The 19,116-nt window shown below is 40.5% G+C and overlaps 2 protein-coding genes across 2 annotated transcripts in view; one reads left to right on the top strand and one right to left on the bottom strand.

The window, feature by feature from the left end:
• The window catches only part of aadat (aminoadipate aminotransferase), a 175,074-nt gene that overhangs the window by 18,109 nt on the left and 137,849 nt on the right, over positions 1-19,116 (top strand). The window lies entirely within an intron of this gene.
• ankrd53 (ankyrin repeat domain 53) lies at positions 188-3,042 on the bottom strand. Its single transcript, XM_062444446.1, has 6 exons — positions 2,938-3,042; positions 1,697-1,905; positions 1,224-1,388; positions 1,006-1,126; positions 601-754; positions 188-570 (listed from the first exon to the last, which is right to left on the bottom strand). Exons 1-6 carry the CDS (start codon positions 3,040-3,042, stop codon positions 188-190), a joined length of 1,137 nt encoding a protein of 378 aa, XP_062300430.1.

Below are 19,116 nucleotides of genomic sequence, written 5' to 3'. Positions count from 1 at the left end.
GTAAGTTTTTCCCAACAATACAATTCTCTAATTATATTAATTCTATGTAAATCTCTCCTCATTTGATATAAAAATGAAGATATTTTAAATGTAAGAACAATTTCCTGTTGTTTCCACCTCCATTTTAATTTTAATTTCAAAAAAAGTAGAATGCACTTCTTCAGGTCTTGTTGAAGCTCCTGGGTGCTCAGTAGTGTCCAGGCTCCAGCACCTCAGCCAGGTGCATGGCTACCTCTGTCCAGGGAGACGTGCTCTTCCCCTGGGGGCATCCTCTGTGCTGAATCTCCAGAATACCCTGAGACTCAAAGTGCCGAGGGGAGGCCATCCTGGCAGGAAAGGCTCTGGGGAACAACACCCTCTCAAGGGCATCCAGAGGCAGGTCGGGAGTGAAGCGAGGCATGCTGTCCCACTCGGTGCTGTACAGAGGGTGCCTGCTACTGCTGTCCGTCCACACTGTGACACGACCTCGGAGGTCCGGCTCTGTCGTGGGTTTCTCTAGCTGGTGGCCGGTGTAGATGGTCCATGGCCTGGAGGCTGAGGCCGGAGGTGGTTTGGTGGAGGTGCTGTTGTCTTCCTGAGGGCGTCCTGCCTGGAGCTTACACAGACCCTTGGCATGTTTTAGATTTGAGCTGTCCTGATCTGATGAGAGGCACTGGCTGTGGTACTGACTCACCAAGGCTCTCGGGGAGAAATCCTTTAGCAGGGGCAAGTTTTTTTTGTTTGCCCACTCTGCAATTTTCTCATCTATAAGTGGCTGAAGTCAGAAATGGAGAGAGGGAAAGAGGGCTACTATTAGAGTGTATTTGCATGTTGATAATGTATAAATGTATGTTGTTTTTTATTCATTACAGATGTTTAAATTTCATTATCGCATGACAAGACCCAAAAATAATGTCTGACGTTGCACAGATAGGTTGTTGATGTTGAGTAGTAACATTTCTTTCAGCTATGTGTTTGTTTACAGCACAATAGGGAGATTTTTTTGATAAGCGTATGTTTACTAACCTTTTTACTGACTTTGTTTATTTTGCACATATCCACAAGGTCACCATACAGAGACTGAACAAGCTTCCTCTCCTCCATTTCCTTCTCCTTATTTGCCTGCCACATGCAGCTTTTCAGATACCTGCACAAACAAACACATAAAAGCTGTTAATTTTTTTTTTACTACCAACACATTTTAATTTAACTCTTTGGTATGAATTCGTCTTGAAGCTCTTTACCTTGCTACTTTCCTGCGGCACCAGATGCGGGCCAAGTCCAGAGGTGTGTGCCCCACGCAGTCCTGAGCTAAAACGTCCGCCCCGGCCTTTACAAGGATTTCTGTGCAGTCCAAGAGGCCCTCAGAGGCAGCCAGGTGCAGAGGGGTCTGCCCTGCGTCTGTGGTGCTGGTAAAAAAAATCCCATTATCTTCAGTTTCACCATCACTGATGCTGTTCTGATCAATATAACCATTACTGTCATCATCATTATCTCTCTTGCAGCAGCTACAAACTCATTTTAATCATAATTTTACATTTGCACTCTGTTATTTACGCTTTCTTTTCTAAGCTTTCCTTTAAAAAACAAAGTGAGCAACAGCTGAGAGCCACTACATCCAGCTGAGAAAATTTAATGAACTTCTAAAATAGAAAATTAAGTTGACTGAAAACTGAAAACCTGCAGAGAGGAGTAAATAACAGAGAAAGGGCCCTACATGTTGATGTCGGCCCCGTTCTCCACCAGGTATCGGAGACAGGTGGAGGTGTTGGGTGAGCTCCGGGAGGACAGGACCACGTGAACAGGACGGCGACCCTGGGAGCCCCTACTGTTGATGGAGCACTGCTGGGACATCACCAGCTGCCGAACAGTCGGCAGCTGACCGTACAGGCAGGCCACGTGGAGCGGTGATAGACCCCTTAAGTACTGTTGGTAAAAATATGTGATATTAATGTTGTTGAAGGGAAATACGCAACCCCTTGTTCATTTAACAGGCCTTTTCAAACAGGGACATTTTGACATAGAAAAGCACAGGTGTATAAAATAAAATGAATGATTATTTTAACCCATCATCTGCTTTGATTTCAAGGTCTCGGTTTTGTCCACAATCATGACTTACCGGGACACTTGAACAGAGTGGAGACGTTGTTCATGTCATTTATAACATCAGTGCTTTTAGTGACGAAACAAGTCAAAATGCCTGCAGTGAAAAAGGCCTATTGCATTTTTAATTTTTTACCTTTTGTTGCATTTTTCAGTATGACTTCTTATTTAACCACAATCAACATATTTTGAGTGCAGACTTTTGTTAACATTTAACAATGCATTTTTATATTGTTGTAGTTGTACTTTAAGATGCTCTTCAGACATGATTTAAAACATGAAAATATTCTGCTTTGAATAATATTTGAAGCTCAAACATTCAATGGAAGTTGAAAAAACACATTTTTGAGTGTAGGAAGACATTATTTGGTTAAGGTCCTTTCTTTTTATGCTACAGGAGGGAACACTACAATAAATATATCCAGTGTTGGGGGGTAACTAGTTACAAATGTAATCTGCTGAAACAAATGTGTAATTAAATTGCAGATGATTACAAAGGTACACCTGAAGGCAGACCTTGACATAAAATATATTTATTTTATGTTCCAAAATCTTCACGAACTAATGAATACATTTTCAAATGAGAGATAAATATTGCTTGATAAGAAATGATTTCCCTTATAAATCATGTCAGTTTCCTTGAAAAACACCCAAACTTAGATTTTGGTGCTTAATGGGTACACTTATCCTGACAGCTGAAAACATTTGATAGAAAAATTGAAAAGTAATCAAAAAGTACTACTTATTACATTTTTAATAGGGTAACTAGTAATCTGTAACCTATGACATTTCCAAAGTAACCTTCCCAACCCTGTTGATATCAGCCTTTCACTAAACTGTGATCTTAAACTTTACCCGTCTGCCCGGCTCCAGAGTGTCCACAGTCACAGGGGCCACAGCTGGAAACGTGTGTCCATGTGGGGGAGCTGTGTGAGTAACTTTCCTGCAAAATACAGCCATATCTCCTCCAAACAGTTGTTGTAAATGGGTTCAGCTCGACCTAACTTGCCCTACAGTAAACTTTAGCGTGTCATTAGTTGCGATAAAAAACACAGAAACAAATGCTGTATTATAGCTACATTTTAGCCACAACATCTGTAAATGAGTTTTTGGCGAGTGAAACATGTAACGCTCACCACGGCCGTTAAAATATTACATTATAGCACTCAGAAGCCGGAGCTATTTTAACTAATGCATACAAGTTTATATATATTAATGGCTACGCTTAAAATATTAATATTTACCAGTTTTTACATTTCCCCCGTCTCCGGTTTCCGGGTTTGTTGACGGGTTCCATGGTTGCCATGGAAATTAGGTAACCACGTAACTAGGTAACCAGGTAACCAGCACTGGTTGCCAACTCAGTCACAAGCAAACAAAAAAGGGATAATATAATAATTTAAAGTTTGTATAATCACTTATAACAGAGCCACACAGTAAATTAACTCAATATTAACATATTTCTATGATGGTATAACCTTCCTGTAAGATTTTATTCTACAACATATTCATCTACCACCTATTCACAGGGTTGGGAAGATTACTTTGGAAATGTAATAGTTTACAGATTAGATACCCTATTTAAAATGTAGGCTAATAAGTAATGTAACTATTTGAATTACTTAATCAAAGTAATTTGATTACTTTTTGATTACTTTTCTAATGTTCTAAGAAATGTTTTCATCTCATTAAGCACCAAAATCTAAGTTCAGGTGTTTTTCATGGATACTGACATGATTTATAAGGGAGATCATTTCTTATAAAGCAACATTTATCTCTCATTTGAAAATGAAAAACAGCAATATATGTGTTCAGTTACATGTTAAATATTAAAAAATGAATAAAAAAACCCTCCTCCTTAGCAAAATCTTAAAGATCTGACTTCAGATGTATGTAATCCCCTTTGTAATCATCAACATTTATTTATTTCAACAAGTAACTTTAATTTAATTACAAATTTTTCTCAGATAAGTTACATTTATTTTTTAATTAAATAAGGCAACGTTGTTACATGTAACAAGTTACTCCCCAACACTGTGTATGTATATAGTAGCCTATTTGTACAGTGCTACAGTTTCTAACATCATCATTTTGCTAATAATATTTGTAAGGGCGAATTTGTTTGAGCAGCTGTATTGTATTATAGTGTCTGTATTGTAGTGTCATGATAGAGCACTTCCAAACTTTCTATTTTGTGTCCACTTTTGTATATTATTTTAATGTAGGCTCACTGAAAACTGGATTCAAGTTTAGACTCTTTAAAAGAATAGAACTGTTTTCTTATTTTTTAGACTATACTTTTGTTGAACAGAGGAAAGTTGGAAGAAGCTGAAAAACTGAAGGAACCATCAGCTGATAGAGTTTTCTTATGTAGCAGCTACACTACACACGTTTCTTATCAACAGCCTTTATCAGCATGTTGAGAGCCACTTTTGCATCTCTTGAACAAACCTGAAAATAAAATCCCAATTCCTTATACAGCATACTCTCTAACACATGTTTACGTCTGAGTCAATGTAATAGTTTGTGACAGATACAGGCAGATGAGTGGCTGCAGGCATGGCAGAAATGGATACTTCCTCCCTCCCATGAGTCCGCAGCTCTCTCCTCATCCATCCCCGGTGCGCTCGTATTGACGGTGCATTAGGATTGGCTGCTCACACTTGGCCTGAGTAAAACAGATCAATCCTGCCAATGCTGTGGGAACCTCACAGTGTTTGCCCCCCCCCCTGCACCCCTGCACCCGAGACTTGCAGTCACGCGTGAAGTCGATATGAATTGGTACAGTTATATTCTCCATGTCTCTGTGGAGCGGTGGGGTCGATGGACTGATCGGGGCAGCGGGCCTCTCTGATCACAGCTATTGACCACTTGACCTCTGACTGAACTGATGATGGACCGCACCACACAGGGCACGTGCACTGTGGAAAACAACGTGTATCATGGCTGAGAGGCTGCAAGTATTGTTGTGTTTGTACTTTTTTCTTTTTGCAAATTTGAGCAGCCAAAGTCAAAGTGAGGGGATAAAACATTTCAGTGTCACTTAAATCTCCTTAAGATGCTTATTTTTGCTTTTCTTGTACACCTGATCTATTTTATGCGACATTGTGATTCCAAGAGGATGCTAATCAGTGCCAAACATCCTTGATCCAAATCCAAATTAAATAAATGTAGTACTCATATTCTCTTTATTGTGTATAAATTTGATATTAGGATAAACATTTGCCTATTTACACTTTTTTTCCCTCCTCTTTTCTAAAATTCTCCCCTGAAAATACCTCAAACTAAAGCAGAAACATGAAATGGGACAAAATTACAGTAATAAAAAAACATACAAAATGAGAAAAACAAGAAAACTAACCCTGAAAAATTCCCCCAACAAAAACATAATCATCATCAAAATTCTCATCACTGTCACAATTACTGAACCTTCCCCCCCCCCCCCCAAATATCAATATCTGTAACTTGACATCAACAAATCTCATCAGTCACAAGCTTTTTCAAGGACACCCTTTATGCATGTATGTGGATGGAGTTTGTTGTCATGGAGATGAATCTTCAGGCGTAGACACACAAGTAAGTAAGAAAGTGGACCTTGACTTAAGACTCTTCTTTGTTAAATCACTATTTCGACATAGAAGAATGAACATTGACATTTGATTTATTTTAATGGAGTTTTTTGTTGTTTTCTAGGACTTTTGTTTTTTAATCTTCTACAAACGTAGCAGACAAAATAAGTGTATCCACTTGAAACCAGGCAGCTGAATAAGACAAGTTAGTAAGTTAGGATAGGCCAACATTAACTTACTCATTGATAACTTACAGTCTTTGCTATTAAAACCATAAATGCCCATATTTACCTCAGTTGCCCCAGCTATAAAACTCTCAGTTTGCAGCTGTATGTAACTGTACATTCTGTCCTTTAATGTGTGACATGCCCTTTTATGTTCTCTCTGCCCCTGACTGTCAGAGCGATCAGGGTCCAGTGGAGGGTCAAGGACAGGCCATGGACCCCTGGCTTCCTGCTCCAAGCTTCAAAGCCCCCAGAGCTTTCGCCTTTATCACAGCACAGCCACGCTGCTACTGTGGTGACACATGCATGCGTGTGTGTGTGTGTGTGTATGTGTGTGTGTGTGTGTGTGTGTGTGTGCACACAGAAAGAGTGTGTGACCCTTGTGTGTATGTGCACAATAATGTGTGTTCTTCTGAGAGTATACGGGTTAATAGTAGGAGAGTAGCACAGCTCCGCTGCAGCTTTAGTGGCTTCTTTTGACCTCAGTCACATGTCATGAAGGTTGTACGTAGCCGTTGGTGTAGAGCTCTTTCATGTTTGACTTTCAGCTCAAGTCCCTTGACGGCAACTCCTGACATGACCTCTTTCCTTCTGACAGTTGAGTGTGCGTGTTTGATTGCACTGTCAAGTTCAGCCTGCGTATAAGCACATACTCCCTTAAAAGCTCAAAAATCTTAAAAGCTTTCTGCCCTCTGACAGTGTGCGGCTCAATCTGCACAAAATGTAGATGAAAGCAGCAGTTTTTGTGACAGATGAGACTCTTAGTTCAAAGATGTACCCTCTAAATTTCTCTTTGCTACTCTGAAATGCACAGCACATTCAAACATACAAGTGTGTGTGTGCACATGCAGAGGGTATGCACGCATGCATTAGCTACAGCACATCCAGTTGGTGCAGAGCAGACGGACCGATCAGCGCTGTCTAAACCTGCTCAGGGCGAGGATGAAAATGAGATCATGTCCTAGCAGCCTCGTGGCAGGCTCTGCCATTGGTCCTTTACATCATTCAATCACATTTCATCTGCTTTTATTGGTGGTGCGATACGAGCTTCTGCGTGGCTAGTGACAACTGACCAATTGGCTATCATTGCACATGGGTCCAATGTGGGTTTGAAAAATGCTCTGATCCAGTGAAGCATGATCAAAATATATGGAGCTAATTCTGAAATCCAGATTGTCTGTGTTCTTATTTCCTAACAATAATTTCCTAGTTAATAATTTTGATGATACAGCTGTCATTTTAGAAAAAAAAACTGGAGGATAAAAAGTTTTAAAGGAAAAATGGAGTGTTTGATTTGTCATAAGTGAGGATGGTGAGATCTTCAAGAGGAGAAAAGAACAGAGGAAGATAATGAGAAAAGAATAAAGTAAAACTATGAAAAAAGAGAGGGAGAAAACACAGAGAAAGAGAAGATGAGGAGTAGATACCAGAGTGAACACACACCCTCAGTATGCCTTTATATTTGATGAGCCACCTTACAAGGACCCCGTGCCCCTGGGGCTCCTGAACTCTGCTTCTGTAAGTGCGCTGATGCCCTCACTTTTCTCTCCTTCCCTCCTCCTTCACTCCTCTTATCTTCCTTTCCCCTCCTTCTTCTTCTGGACCTCCTCCCCATCTTTTTGACTTTTACTCCATCCCTTAGCTCCTCCTTCTCTTTCTCCCTTTTTTTTCTTCTCTCTCTCTCTCTCTCTCTCTCTCTCTCTCTCTCTCTCTCTCTCTCTCTCTCTCTCTCTCTCTCTCTCTCTCTCTCTCTCTCTCTCTCTCTCTGTGCCTCATGCTCAGCCAGGCGGCAGCGCGCTAATGCACCATGGCACATTCTGCAGCTCCAAGTCACAATGCAACCAGGCTTTGCGCAGTGACCGCACGGCGACCTCCCTCAGCATCGCTGCACACAGGCGCTGTGCTGTACCAGGGCCTGTTTAGGGCAAGGACGGAGGCGATGGGTTATGTGGATGGGGGGAGTGGTAGAGGATGAAGGAATAGAGGAAGAGGATGCAGAGTTCTGATACAGACAGGTATGATCAGATCAAATGACAGTGAGATAAATGAATTACGAGTAGAGAAAGGTTGTGATCTCCATCTAAAAGACATTTTTGTGCCACATGTGCGTGATCAAAGTGTCAAACTAGGGGAGTTACGTGATTATGAGTGCAGTTGTAGCACATGGAGCATGCAACATGAGGAATGCCTATGTGACTTGATTATATTTCAAGTCATGTGTGTCAATTCTTATACGGCAGAGCAAATATTTTGCACCTTTCAATGACCAAACAGCTGAGCCACTGGACAATTCGATTCTTTCAGCCGTTACTAAACGTGTTCCTCCACAAATATGAGGTTATCTTGATTGTTTAGGTTTCTGTTTTTTCCTTTGGCTGGTCATGCTCTTTCACCCCTGAGGGGCCCTGTCATCACGCCTTCACATCCTGGGCTTTTCTCCACATCCTTCAGACACGTTCTTCTCAGTCCTCACAGCTCAGCAGAAACAACCAGAGGGGAGGAAAGAGATAAAAAGGGCTGAGATTGTGAGAAAAGGAGAGGGGAGACCTTAAAGGTCAATGCTGCGGAGGTGGAGGGGAAAGGAAAGCAAGGGAAGAAGAAGCCCTGCGTGAAGAAAATTAAGAAAGGGGTCCAAGAAGAAGACTTTATGTGTGAATCAGTTCAATCAAACTAGCTCATGGCAGACCTGTCCTGTTTTATTTACTTCTGTATGCTGATTATTATCAAGAAGACAGCACGTCTCTCCTCCATCAAACCTGAGGGGTATTCTGTCCATCTGTTGGTTGTCAAATCTTCTAAGGCAGCCTGCCATAGGCTGTGCTCCTGATGACATCAAACTCCACTCTGCTATGATTCACCCACTAATCTTCAACAGCACTCTTGGTAAAAAAAACAGATGCTTTGGATTAAACATAGTGGAGTTGCTCTGATGACAAGAGAAAGACAGTTTAGTGTTAGTTAGGTGCTTTGCAGCTGTGAACGTTATGTAAAGAATCAGCAACAATAGGTCCCTACTTCAACTGGACGTCCTCCACATCTGAACATCCTGTAGATTAGTATAACCTGCTGTATTTGCAAACCAAGTTGAGCTGATCCTCCCACCAGCTGCAGAGTTGCTTCCATAAGCAATCTGATTTACAGAGACATTAAACATTAAAGAATCTTAGCTGCAAAATAGCAGCAGCAGCATTAATATCTGTTTTGGCCAGCATGTATGTCCTGGAACATGCACATTTCAGCAAAAACCTACTCAAATGGTTCTTTGCAATATCAGCACATGTAAATAAAAATGAAATCACCTTTTTTGGCAGCAGTTACAATAAGACGTTGTCTATAAACAGTTTAGAAGTTGTATAAATTTGTTGTTAAAGATGTAACAAAATGAATGATTATCAAATAATCTACAAATGGTTTATAAAGCATTCATTGTGAAATGCTCTTCAACTGGTGTAAAAAATAGTGAAGTCATTAAAAGCCATCATATCTGTAGTTTAATTTATTTAGCCATCTGCAAAAGTTAGTCATTTGAAATTATAAATGTTATTAATACATGCTATTAATAACCATATTTTCCAGAAGGTCAACTGGTCTACCTGATGAGCTTACGAACTAAAAAGACGAAGACAGTGTCCTGCTGGAGCTTATAACGGACATGTGGTGCGTAAGTAATAATAAATTATTACCAATAATAAAGCTATATTTAAGCCCTTAATAAAGGGTCCCATTAGAAAGTGGTAAAAAAAAGTGCTTAGTATTATGACAGATGCAGACTTGTACTAAAAAGAACAGGCTGGAAATTGTTTAAAGATGGAATAAAAACATTAGATGTAAGATGATGAGGTCACCGATCTAATTTACAGCCTTTAACAAAAATTATACTTTGGGTATTCTCAAGTACTTAAGGACAACATCATCAAAAAGTAGCAAACTGTGATTAGATGGCTGACTAGTGTGATGTACTGCTTTGAGCTTAAATTTACATGTATCAATAATTTTTCATTGCCAGTGTGTGAACTGGTTGTTAAGCAACTTTTAAAAATTAGACGTTCCCTGACTTTTTCCTAATTTCCCTGCCTATAACTGCTTTTGCTGCTGCTCGCTCACGCCGTTGGAGTGTCAGCACATGTGTGACTGTGGTTCACTTAACAGTCACCGGTGTCATTGATGAGAAGGACTTACTGACTCTTACAGATAAGCTGTGAGAACTGAAGCATTCCCCTAAGTCCAAGTCTTACGAATAAACTGACGAGAAAAGTTTCTTCCTCTCCAGCATGAACCTTACAAACTTTGCCTTGACGTCAGAGTTTAATGGTTCAACTGCTGTGTGAACTCACACTTTGGTCGTGTGTAAAGCTGCAAAGATCAACCGCTCAGCAACACCATTAACAAGGTCAAATTTACATGTGCTTTATCTAGTCCTTTTCTATCAGGAGATTGCACTTTAACAGCAGCAGTGATCCCTGCTTGGCACTATTAACCTGCACATGAGCATAAAGCTTTGAGAGATGAACAGAAACACAACCAGCATGACACGCTATAGCCGTGTATGCAGTACGTACTGTGTGTGCCAACAATGCATGTGCGTGCTGTCACATGGCTTTATATGTGGTATAAGCATTGCATGTGTGTGTGATTGCTTTCCCTTCACAGTGACCTCTTCTAATATGGCGGCCTCTGCTCTTCTATCCAGGTCACAGAGCATTGGCTCGTCCCGGTTCAACAGCAGGGCAACGTTCCACAAAACCCATTGTTCTCATGACACGCATCCCGATTATACGCAAATGTGTTGGTAGAGATAACATGACGCAAAAATTCAAATGCAATTGGGACAGCGAATACCACAACAGCTTCGGGACAGTCAGCCACTTTGTAATGTGCACACACACTACTTAGACAAACATGATATGACAGGAAATGAAAGACACACAAACAGTTTTTACGCACAGTGTAAATGGTGTTTTTTGCCCGAGGTTTTTTATCTATTCAATTAAAGTTGCTTTCATTTTGCTCATTTCATGAAGCTGGGGAGCTGGAATTAGGCCAACGTAAACACAATAAAGGGAGGGGATGCTGGAGGGAGGTTTGTCTTTCAAATTGATGGATGGAAAGACAACTGATCTGATAATCTCATCCTAAAAAACTAACAGTCGTTCTGACAGTTACTTTTCTCTCCCCAGACACACAGCAGCTACAATCACCTAATTACTGCCTTAAATAATTCATCAGTGTGGCAGCTACATGCAGAAACAGTGAAATCCATTTGGCCTGACAAGACTAAAAGGATATGACCTCATACTCTGTGTATGACACGCTGATAGTTGTATTATTGATGCTGGATATGCTGAGTGTTTTATCAAGCTGAATTTAACGTGGAATAGATCTAAACTTTACTTCCAAAGAGTCAACATTTTTGTAATTCACCCATAAATACATGATTTTCTCTTTAAATATAAGTTTGTCATCAATAACCAGTACGTATAAGAGTTTTCAAGGATAAGATGAGTACACAAATGCTCCACTATATTAAAAGTAATACAAATTTCTTCATTTGTTTATGGTCTAAAATCCTAATTTGGTAAATAATATTAGTAAAATACTGAAAAGATACTTAATATAATACCCTGAAGTAAAGCAAAACCATTCAAAATATTCCTGATGTCAGGTGAAAGCTTCATATTGTCAAAATCAAAGACTTTTCAGGATGAAAATAGAAAAATAGCTTTGTTTTCCAGCTTGACAGCAAGCAGTTTTGACATTATCAGGTTGACTCTGTAAAGGGTTCATGAGTTCAAGAGGTTGGAGAACAATTTCTCTTTCAGCAGATGTAAAAATCACCAGTGTTGAAAATGCTGTTACGGTTACAGTTTTGGGCTGCAAAACAACAAGGACACAAAGTTCTCCCATTTGCAAAGAAGAATCCTCTTAATAAAGTCACCCAAAGACTGTAAAGCATGATTTCAAAAGTGCTTATTATTAATCTTCTGTGCTAATAGATATTCAGCGCTCACCTGAAGACATCTGTAGACTCGATCTGCTGCAGTTCAGGCGTATTTATGATGCATTCATTAGTTCAGGCAGTGTTGTCTTGTCCCTCTACTGGGTGATTTGCATCAGCTGTTTCTAATGTGGGTCAAAATCGTTGAGCTTATTCACAGCTACGCAGTCAGTAACGTTCAATCATAGTCATGTCGGTGTGCAGTGTGGACATTATAACCTCTTTTGTCATCACTCACTTTTACTCTCTGCTGATTGTGTTAATGCTCACACAGTTTGCTGCCACAGCAACATCCACCGTCCCGACCTATTCTGTACTGTATGTGGAATATTGTTGATTTAATGTTCATGTATATATATTGAGTGGATTAGCTATCAACAGGATCTTTGTACTGGTGTTGTGATTTTTAACAATGTTTCTGAGCATCAGGTGGATGTAAGTCCGACACTCACTTTCCTTTAAGCTCTGTTTTTGTCTCAACCAACACCCAACAGAAATATCTGGCTTTTTAGTTGATAAATGCTCCACTATGTTGTCTGTTTTGTCCTGGGCAGGTACAGTAATGTGGGTACAGGTACAGAGGGTTCATCAGACCTATTTTGCTGTAATGCTGTAATGCTGATGAGAGCAGTGAAAGTAATGGCAAACAGTAAAGCAAATCACCGAGCCGGAAGACGCTAAAATGTTTCATAGCACTGAGGGGGACTGAAGGGTTGGGTGACTATTATCTGTGGGTTCATCACTATGAGCGACACTCTTCAGATTATATGTATTGGACTCATTGTTAATACAAACATATTGATCAGTGCAGCTTTAAGTAAAAGTGAAATGACTGATTCAGTCGTGAAAAAGAAGGTTAACACTTCAGATGCAGTAACAAGAACAGTGTTATTTGTTATTTCCGCTCTCATACATACTGTAAGTGTGTGATCATGTGTGTCTGGCAGCTGTGTGTGTGTGTGTGTGTGTGTGTGTGTGTGTGTGTGTGTGTGTGTGTGTGTGTGTGTGTGTGTGATCCTCACCTCCCCTGGCATCACCTGCAGTGCTGACACTGAGGTCTGCCACCCTTACTGTCCAGCTCCTCTTTCTGGGGGTCCCCACTGTCTCGCAGCGTCCTGGGTGGTGATGGGTCTTCAGTAGGGCACAGGGCGGCGGATTCTGATCCCGTCTGGCATGTTTGGGCTCTCTCTGCATTTTCAGCCACACCTACTGTGCTGTGTGTATTACGCTCTTATAGTTTGTGCGTGCAAGTGTTTGTATCCATGACAACACCAGACGTGCTCTTCACACATCCACACAGTTCCATGTGTTTCCCTGTTGTTGCTCTAGTACTGTATATACATTGACATCAGTTGCAACATGTGGTGTTAGGCCATATGGCTCTAATGCTCTGTCAGATGAAATGTTAATCATTGGCTGCGAGTGTGAACGTGTGTGTATCATATTATACCGTATGGCCAACCTTATATGATCTTATTTAATCTAATCTGAGAATGTGTAGATGCGATGTATGTGTGCCTTCACGCGCTTACATCTGTCAAGGGTTGATATTCACTTGCGTGGGCCTTCACATGCTTTGGTTATGTGTTCGTTTGCCTTCAGGGAGGGAGAAATGACCCATAAAGCCAGGCTGTGAGCATGCTCAGTGTTGCCTCTCCGAGTCGGGTGAGGGTATCTCCAGATGCTTGACCTGGGGTCGCCTTCGCAATTGTGATTGAAGTGTGAAAAGAAGTCTGGGCATGAGAAACCAGGGTTAAATCACACCCCGGACCAGAGTCTGGCTCCTCTGGTTCTCAGGTGCCGTGTCCTCTCACCTCGGATAATGCTAATGTGCAGAGAAAAGAGGAGATTTGACAGGATCCTGAGAGGTTAACTAGGCTGCTTTTCATAAAAGCAAAGGACAAAGGAAGGGTGTTAAAGGCTAACATTGTTCGCTCTCTCCTCTATCATCTCAAACACCAGCGGGTCAGAGTTTTGAAAGCAATGTAAAATTCCCCTGGAGACATGCAGAGACACAGTACAGGCTGTATATCTCTAGGAAACATCTCCACACATGCAGATATGATACATAAAAAAATTTAGTTTGACATGAGTGAATTGAGGGTGATTGTGACATAAGGTCAAATGTGGCAGTATAACCATACACGGTTTATTTTCTCGCCTGCTGAAGTGAAAATAAAAACTTTTTTTTCCTGACCCCTGGCTGTGAAACCACATAATCAAAATTGCATGCCCTTGTTGATGTGACATCACATAGGTGGGCAGGTCAAGTATCGACCAGGAAGTTGACCCTGCAATGCATGAGATGTGGAAAGTTACACAACCTCTAGCTAGTTTTTATCATAAGATCACAAGATCATCATAGATTATAGATAGAAATGTGAATGTGATGTTCTTTTGCAACACAATCAGTCAAAAATATGTTAATATCATGTTTCTGTTTTTTGAATTAGGTTGTTTTTCTTTTGTCCCATTCACCCAAACATGGTTCGGGTGAATGGGATAGCATGATTTTGGGTGATTGGGATAGGACTACAAAACTACAAAAAAAGATCTTTGCAACAGAGAACCATTGTGTTTGCTCTGTATGCTTTAGATCAGTGGTCACCAACCCTGCTCCGGGAGAGCTACTGCCCTGCATGTTTTAGGTATCGCCCCACTCTAATACAGCTGGGTCTAATGATTAACTCGTTATCAAGCCCTTGACAAGCTTCAACTGCTTGATAGCCAGTTAATAATTAGAAGCAGGTGTTAGAGTGGGGAGATACCTAAAACATGCAGGGCAGTAGCTCTCCAGGAGAAAGGTTAGTGACCACTGCTCTAGATTAATGGTTCCCAACCTCTTCATGTGGGCAGAGCCCTAATCAACCATAATAATGGACTAGCTGGGTTTTTGCTAGCTGGATCAAAACAACTAGCAAAAAAAACTTTAGCCTAATACACCAACCACCCCTAACTAATCCTGTTTTATCTAAGGCTGAGAAGAATGGCACCAGTGAGACAGGAAGAGAGATAAAGGAAGACAGCAAAGGAGAGAAGAGAAACAGCAAGGAAAAAATACAACAAGTGGAGTGAGGACAGGATGAAGTAAGTCATTGAAGAGTACAGGTAGATAGTGGAAGCAAGGAATACCCAAGTTAGGGTTCTTGGCCTGGAACGTGCCAAAATCAACTTTGCAGAGGCGAGTTAAGAGAGTTGTAAGCACATTGCAGCCTGTCATTCCTCAAGAAGATGAGTCCTAGCTAGCAGAGCTACTCAAGGATCAAGAGAAGGTTTACAATGAAAAAAACCGAGATACAAAATCTTGCCGCCCCACTTGCAGAAGCTGATGGACTAAAAGCCCCATGTCCCTAAAAATTCAGGTCACTACTGGTCTTAATTAAGGGAAGGAGTGAGAGGGAGTGGGTTGTTGTGACGAAGGCAACTTTATTTATATGAATATTTATGTGGATGGATGGACATGGAAACTTTATTCAAAATGACAAACAGGAAAAGGAACACGCACATGTGGAATTATTTCAAAGTATGAATTAAACTGTGCAATAAATATGCTTACACTAACCTAAATCAATGATAAGATGTGCTGTCCCAAACATCCAGATGTTACAAATAGGAAAAAGGTTTTGCGTCAGTTTAAAAAAATATGAAATAACATTCTTTCCTCCTCAGATAGATAGGTAATATCTTCAGTATAACAGAAATGTATCATGTGTTGGGCTTTAAAAAAAATAGTATGACAAGAAAGCTTAAAGAAGGCGGAAATTCAAAAACTGTCCTAATCACCCTTAATTCACCATCAAGTGTTGATATTCAAACATGTGTTGCTTCATGTGCTTTGGTTATGTGTTTGAGCGCCCTCGGGGAGTTTGATATGACCCAAAAAACCCAGGCTGTGAGCATGCTCAGTGTTGCCTCTCTGAGTCAATTTAGGGTATCTCCAGATGCTTGACCTGCTGGCTTTTCATAAAAGATTTTTCACAAAAAAATTGAGTTTGGCAAAGTGTATGACAACATGGAAGTTGACACCGACACGCACATATGCACAAGCAGTACGTACCAAATGTTGAAAAACAGACTGCGGAGATCCTAAGGGTATATGAAAAGGACTTGTTATAATAAAGCTGATGTGAAAGCTGCAATGATGACATTTAATTTACCCAATTCAGTGACTCAGTGGTATTTGGATGTAGCCGCTGAAAATGCTAAAAATTCCACCAGCAGTATTTATTCACAACTATAGGAACACTGTTAACGCCCACAAGACTGCCATCATAGTTTTAAGTTTTCATTTGTATACTCTGTCATGCATTGTGTCTTTTATTTACAAGGAGGCAATATTATATATAATATAATAATACATGTTTATGTTTATATACATACATATACACACAAGTCCTATTCAGACAGTTAGATCACACTCTGGCTGATGGTAAATATAAGGTCATGTTGGTTGTTTTGGTGAACTGTTGGATGTAACACAACCTTATCTGTACTTAAACAAACAAACCATTATTTTCAAAGTCGAATGCACACATTTGTTTTTGCCTTTGAGGCAAGAGAAGGCAACCCCCCAGATTAGATATGAATAGTTCCTTTTCCACAAAACAGACCATTCTGTAATGGTATGTAGCCTGTTATTTATTATTACTTTTTGGCCTCTAAAAATGACTAAGGTAAAACTAGAGGGGAAAAGCTAATTCTTTGCTTGACCTAATGCATCAATATATTTGACTGAGGACAATGTGTCACAAGTAGATTTAGATGAAATGGCTTTAGAAATACTTATTATTATACAATTATTTTTGTTATTAGCCATAATAACACTGTAGCCTATATAAACAATTGGTTCCTTACAGCTAGAAAGCGCTATGTAGTAGCAGTGAAGCAAACTGTTGCAAATTGCAGTTTTTGTATTGTATAGTGCAGAATCTCAGCTTCATATTTACCTTATGTGAAGTGATTTTAGCATCAGTGGTTTTAACTTTAACCACAACTAATTAATATTAGGGTTAGCTTCTTGGCCTTTGCTTTAAGCTAGCTAAATTATTGTTTTGTCAAAAACAAATCTGCAGCACTGAAATGCTTCCTATAAAACAGGATGTACATAAGGAGAGTTAAATAGTGTCAGTAAACACATTTGCTACATGTTTGTGAGCTTTCTTAACATTAGTTAAATCATCAATGGTGCTCGCTATCTAACCAGCTAACATCATCCCTGAGTTTTCACTTTCTTGTTAAATAGTGCTATTAAATGCAACATGGTAATAATAAGTGTCATTCAATTATGGTAGTTTGGTCATTAAAATGGATAATTACTGGTAACAGCTTCATTTGGTTTTAACATTGTGATATAAATTGATGCTATCTGAAGTGCTAAAGTTATTATTATTAATTGGGAACATAGTACAATGAGAAAAGTGGACACAATTGGTGTTTTGAATGCAGCTGCAGCTATAGATGGAGATGCAGATGTTAGTACCTTCCATCCTCATTGTCTTCTTCGTCATTTAACTGCTGCCGTGTTCCCTCCACCCCCTAACAGCTGCCGAAGAGCTGCATGCTTTTATATCACTGCAATGGTGCTCTCAGGCAGTGAGAGGAAATGACATCTAACATCACCCACACAGCCAACAACACCGGCTTTTGAAAACCTCCCTGGTCCTTCCCTCAGCTGTGTCCTGTCCAATATTACACCGCCAGCCAAAGAGCCGTGCTCTCTGCTCTGACCTAATGGGCTGTGAGGCAGAGAAGGGAGGGAGGGAGGGGGGGTCTGACTGTGTCTCACTTCGATATGTCTTTTCCGTCCTGTCCGTGTCTGTCTTTTCCTATTTTTGGTAAAATCCTTCTATTTCGTCCCCTAAAAACAATAGAGATGAAAATACACACATATATGCACTCACTGGAGCAGAGGTAAATGTTTGCAGCTCAGATATCCAGCTGTTTGCACACTCCAAGTGCTCAATATCAGGCCAGGGTCAGCCTCTGGGAGATGGACAGAGAGCTGAGGAGTGCGGTGAGACAGATAAAGATAAAAGAAAGAAATCCAAGGATTGAAATGAAAAAGGGGGAAAAGAGCAGAGTGGAATTATAGAGAGTAATTATATTGAATCATCTTTCCTTTTTTTAAGTGCTTCATCTGTAAGGATGTTACGTGTTTGATGTTACAATCATACAGGCCCACATCAAGGAAACAGCAGTAAAAGCAATGGCCTGAACCTCAGTTTTATGCTATAAATAGGGTTTTGTTTGTTTTTTGCATCTCATGACTTGTCTTAAACCTGTGCTAACTCTTTGACTTTTGGTCTCAATGGGATCCTGTCAGTACACTTCTCTGCCTCTTTGACCATCATCGTGATAAGCTGTAAGACACGATTACACCAGTGAATTTTTTATTTATTTTCTGCCGTATCATGCTAAAATGTGACTGGAAAAATTATGGGGTTTGGCAGTGATTTACAATTTTTTTTGTGCAGTGATTATATGGATGCTTTAAGAAGATGTTTACAAACTCCCTGGTCATTGATTTTGCGTATTAAAAATAAGTGATTATTGACCATTTTGATCTTGACTACGACTAATTTGCACCAGTCAAGATGGTCTTTTGCAGCTCTGCCATGTCATCCATCAGATTCATTAAAGGCCACCACTGTCATCTGACCTAAACCAGTCTGGTCTGGAGCTCGATGATGGACAGTCAGTCAGTCAGAAGCAGAAACTTTGGTGCGACAGCTGTACATCACTGTCATGTACTTGAGGAGATGACCGCACAACCAGAATCAATAAACTGGTGCACAGGAGTAGTGATCCTGAAAGAAGCCCTTTAGTGGCCTTACAATCTAACTGCTTTCATGGAAGACAGCCTCTCTCCTCTGTGCTTTCAGCTGGCAAGGCACACTGGCAAAGATAACATCATTAGACCACTCAGCTCAGCCGAAGACATCATGAAAGAGATCTCATGATGGATGATAGTGGGACTGAAAGCTCAGACCCGGGGATGTTTGCCTGCAGGACACAAAACAGCAGCACTTCAGGAGCAGGTCCAGCTCTGTGGTCAGAGTTCGAGGACGACGCCCGGCCAAAGGTGCCCTCTCACATTGCCCCATTTTGTTAGAGATCTACAGGCTAAAATGACCTGACAGGGCTTGATGCATTTGCTGCCTGGCACATAAGCGATCTGAAAACGCAGAGCTATTTTTGCTGATGTTAATTTGCTCCGTGTTAGGGCCCCGGTTCACAGCTCGGTCAG

Source organism: Scomber scombrus, chromosome 23 (assembly GCF_963691925.1).
Source record: "Scomber scombrus chromosome 23, fScoSco1.1, whole genome shotgun sequence".
NCBI classification, from domain to species: Eukaryota; Metazoa; Chordata; class Actinopteri; order Scombriformes; family Scombridae; genus Scomber; species Scomber scombrus.
Note: the sequence above shows the minus strand (reverse complement) of the source record. Positions and strands in the feature narration are given on the sequence as shown.

What these genes read in the sequence shown, in the direction of transcription:
- ankrd53 (XM_062444446.1), bottom strand. Translation starts at nt 3,042, where the DNA reads ATGGCTGTATTTTGCAGGAAAGTTACTCACACAGCTCCCCCACATGGA. An exon ending in TGCCGCAGGAAAGTAGCAAG is followed by an intron (nt 1,127 to 1,223) that starts GTAAAGAGCTTC and finishes TTGTTTGTGCAG; the next exon opens with GTATCTGAAAAGCTGCATGT. An exon ending in TAAACAAAGTCAGTAAAAAG is followed by an intron (nt 755 to 1,005) that starts GTTAGTAAACAT and finishes TTCTGACTTCAG; the next exon opens with CCACTTATAGATGAGAAAAT.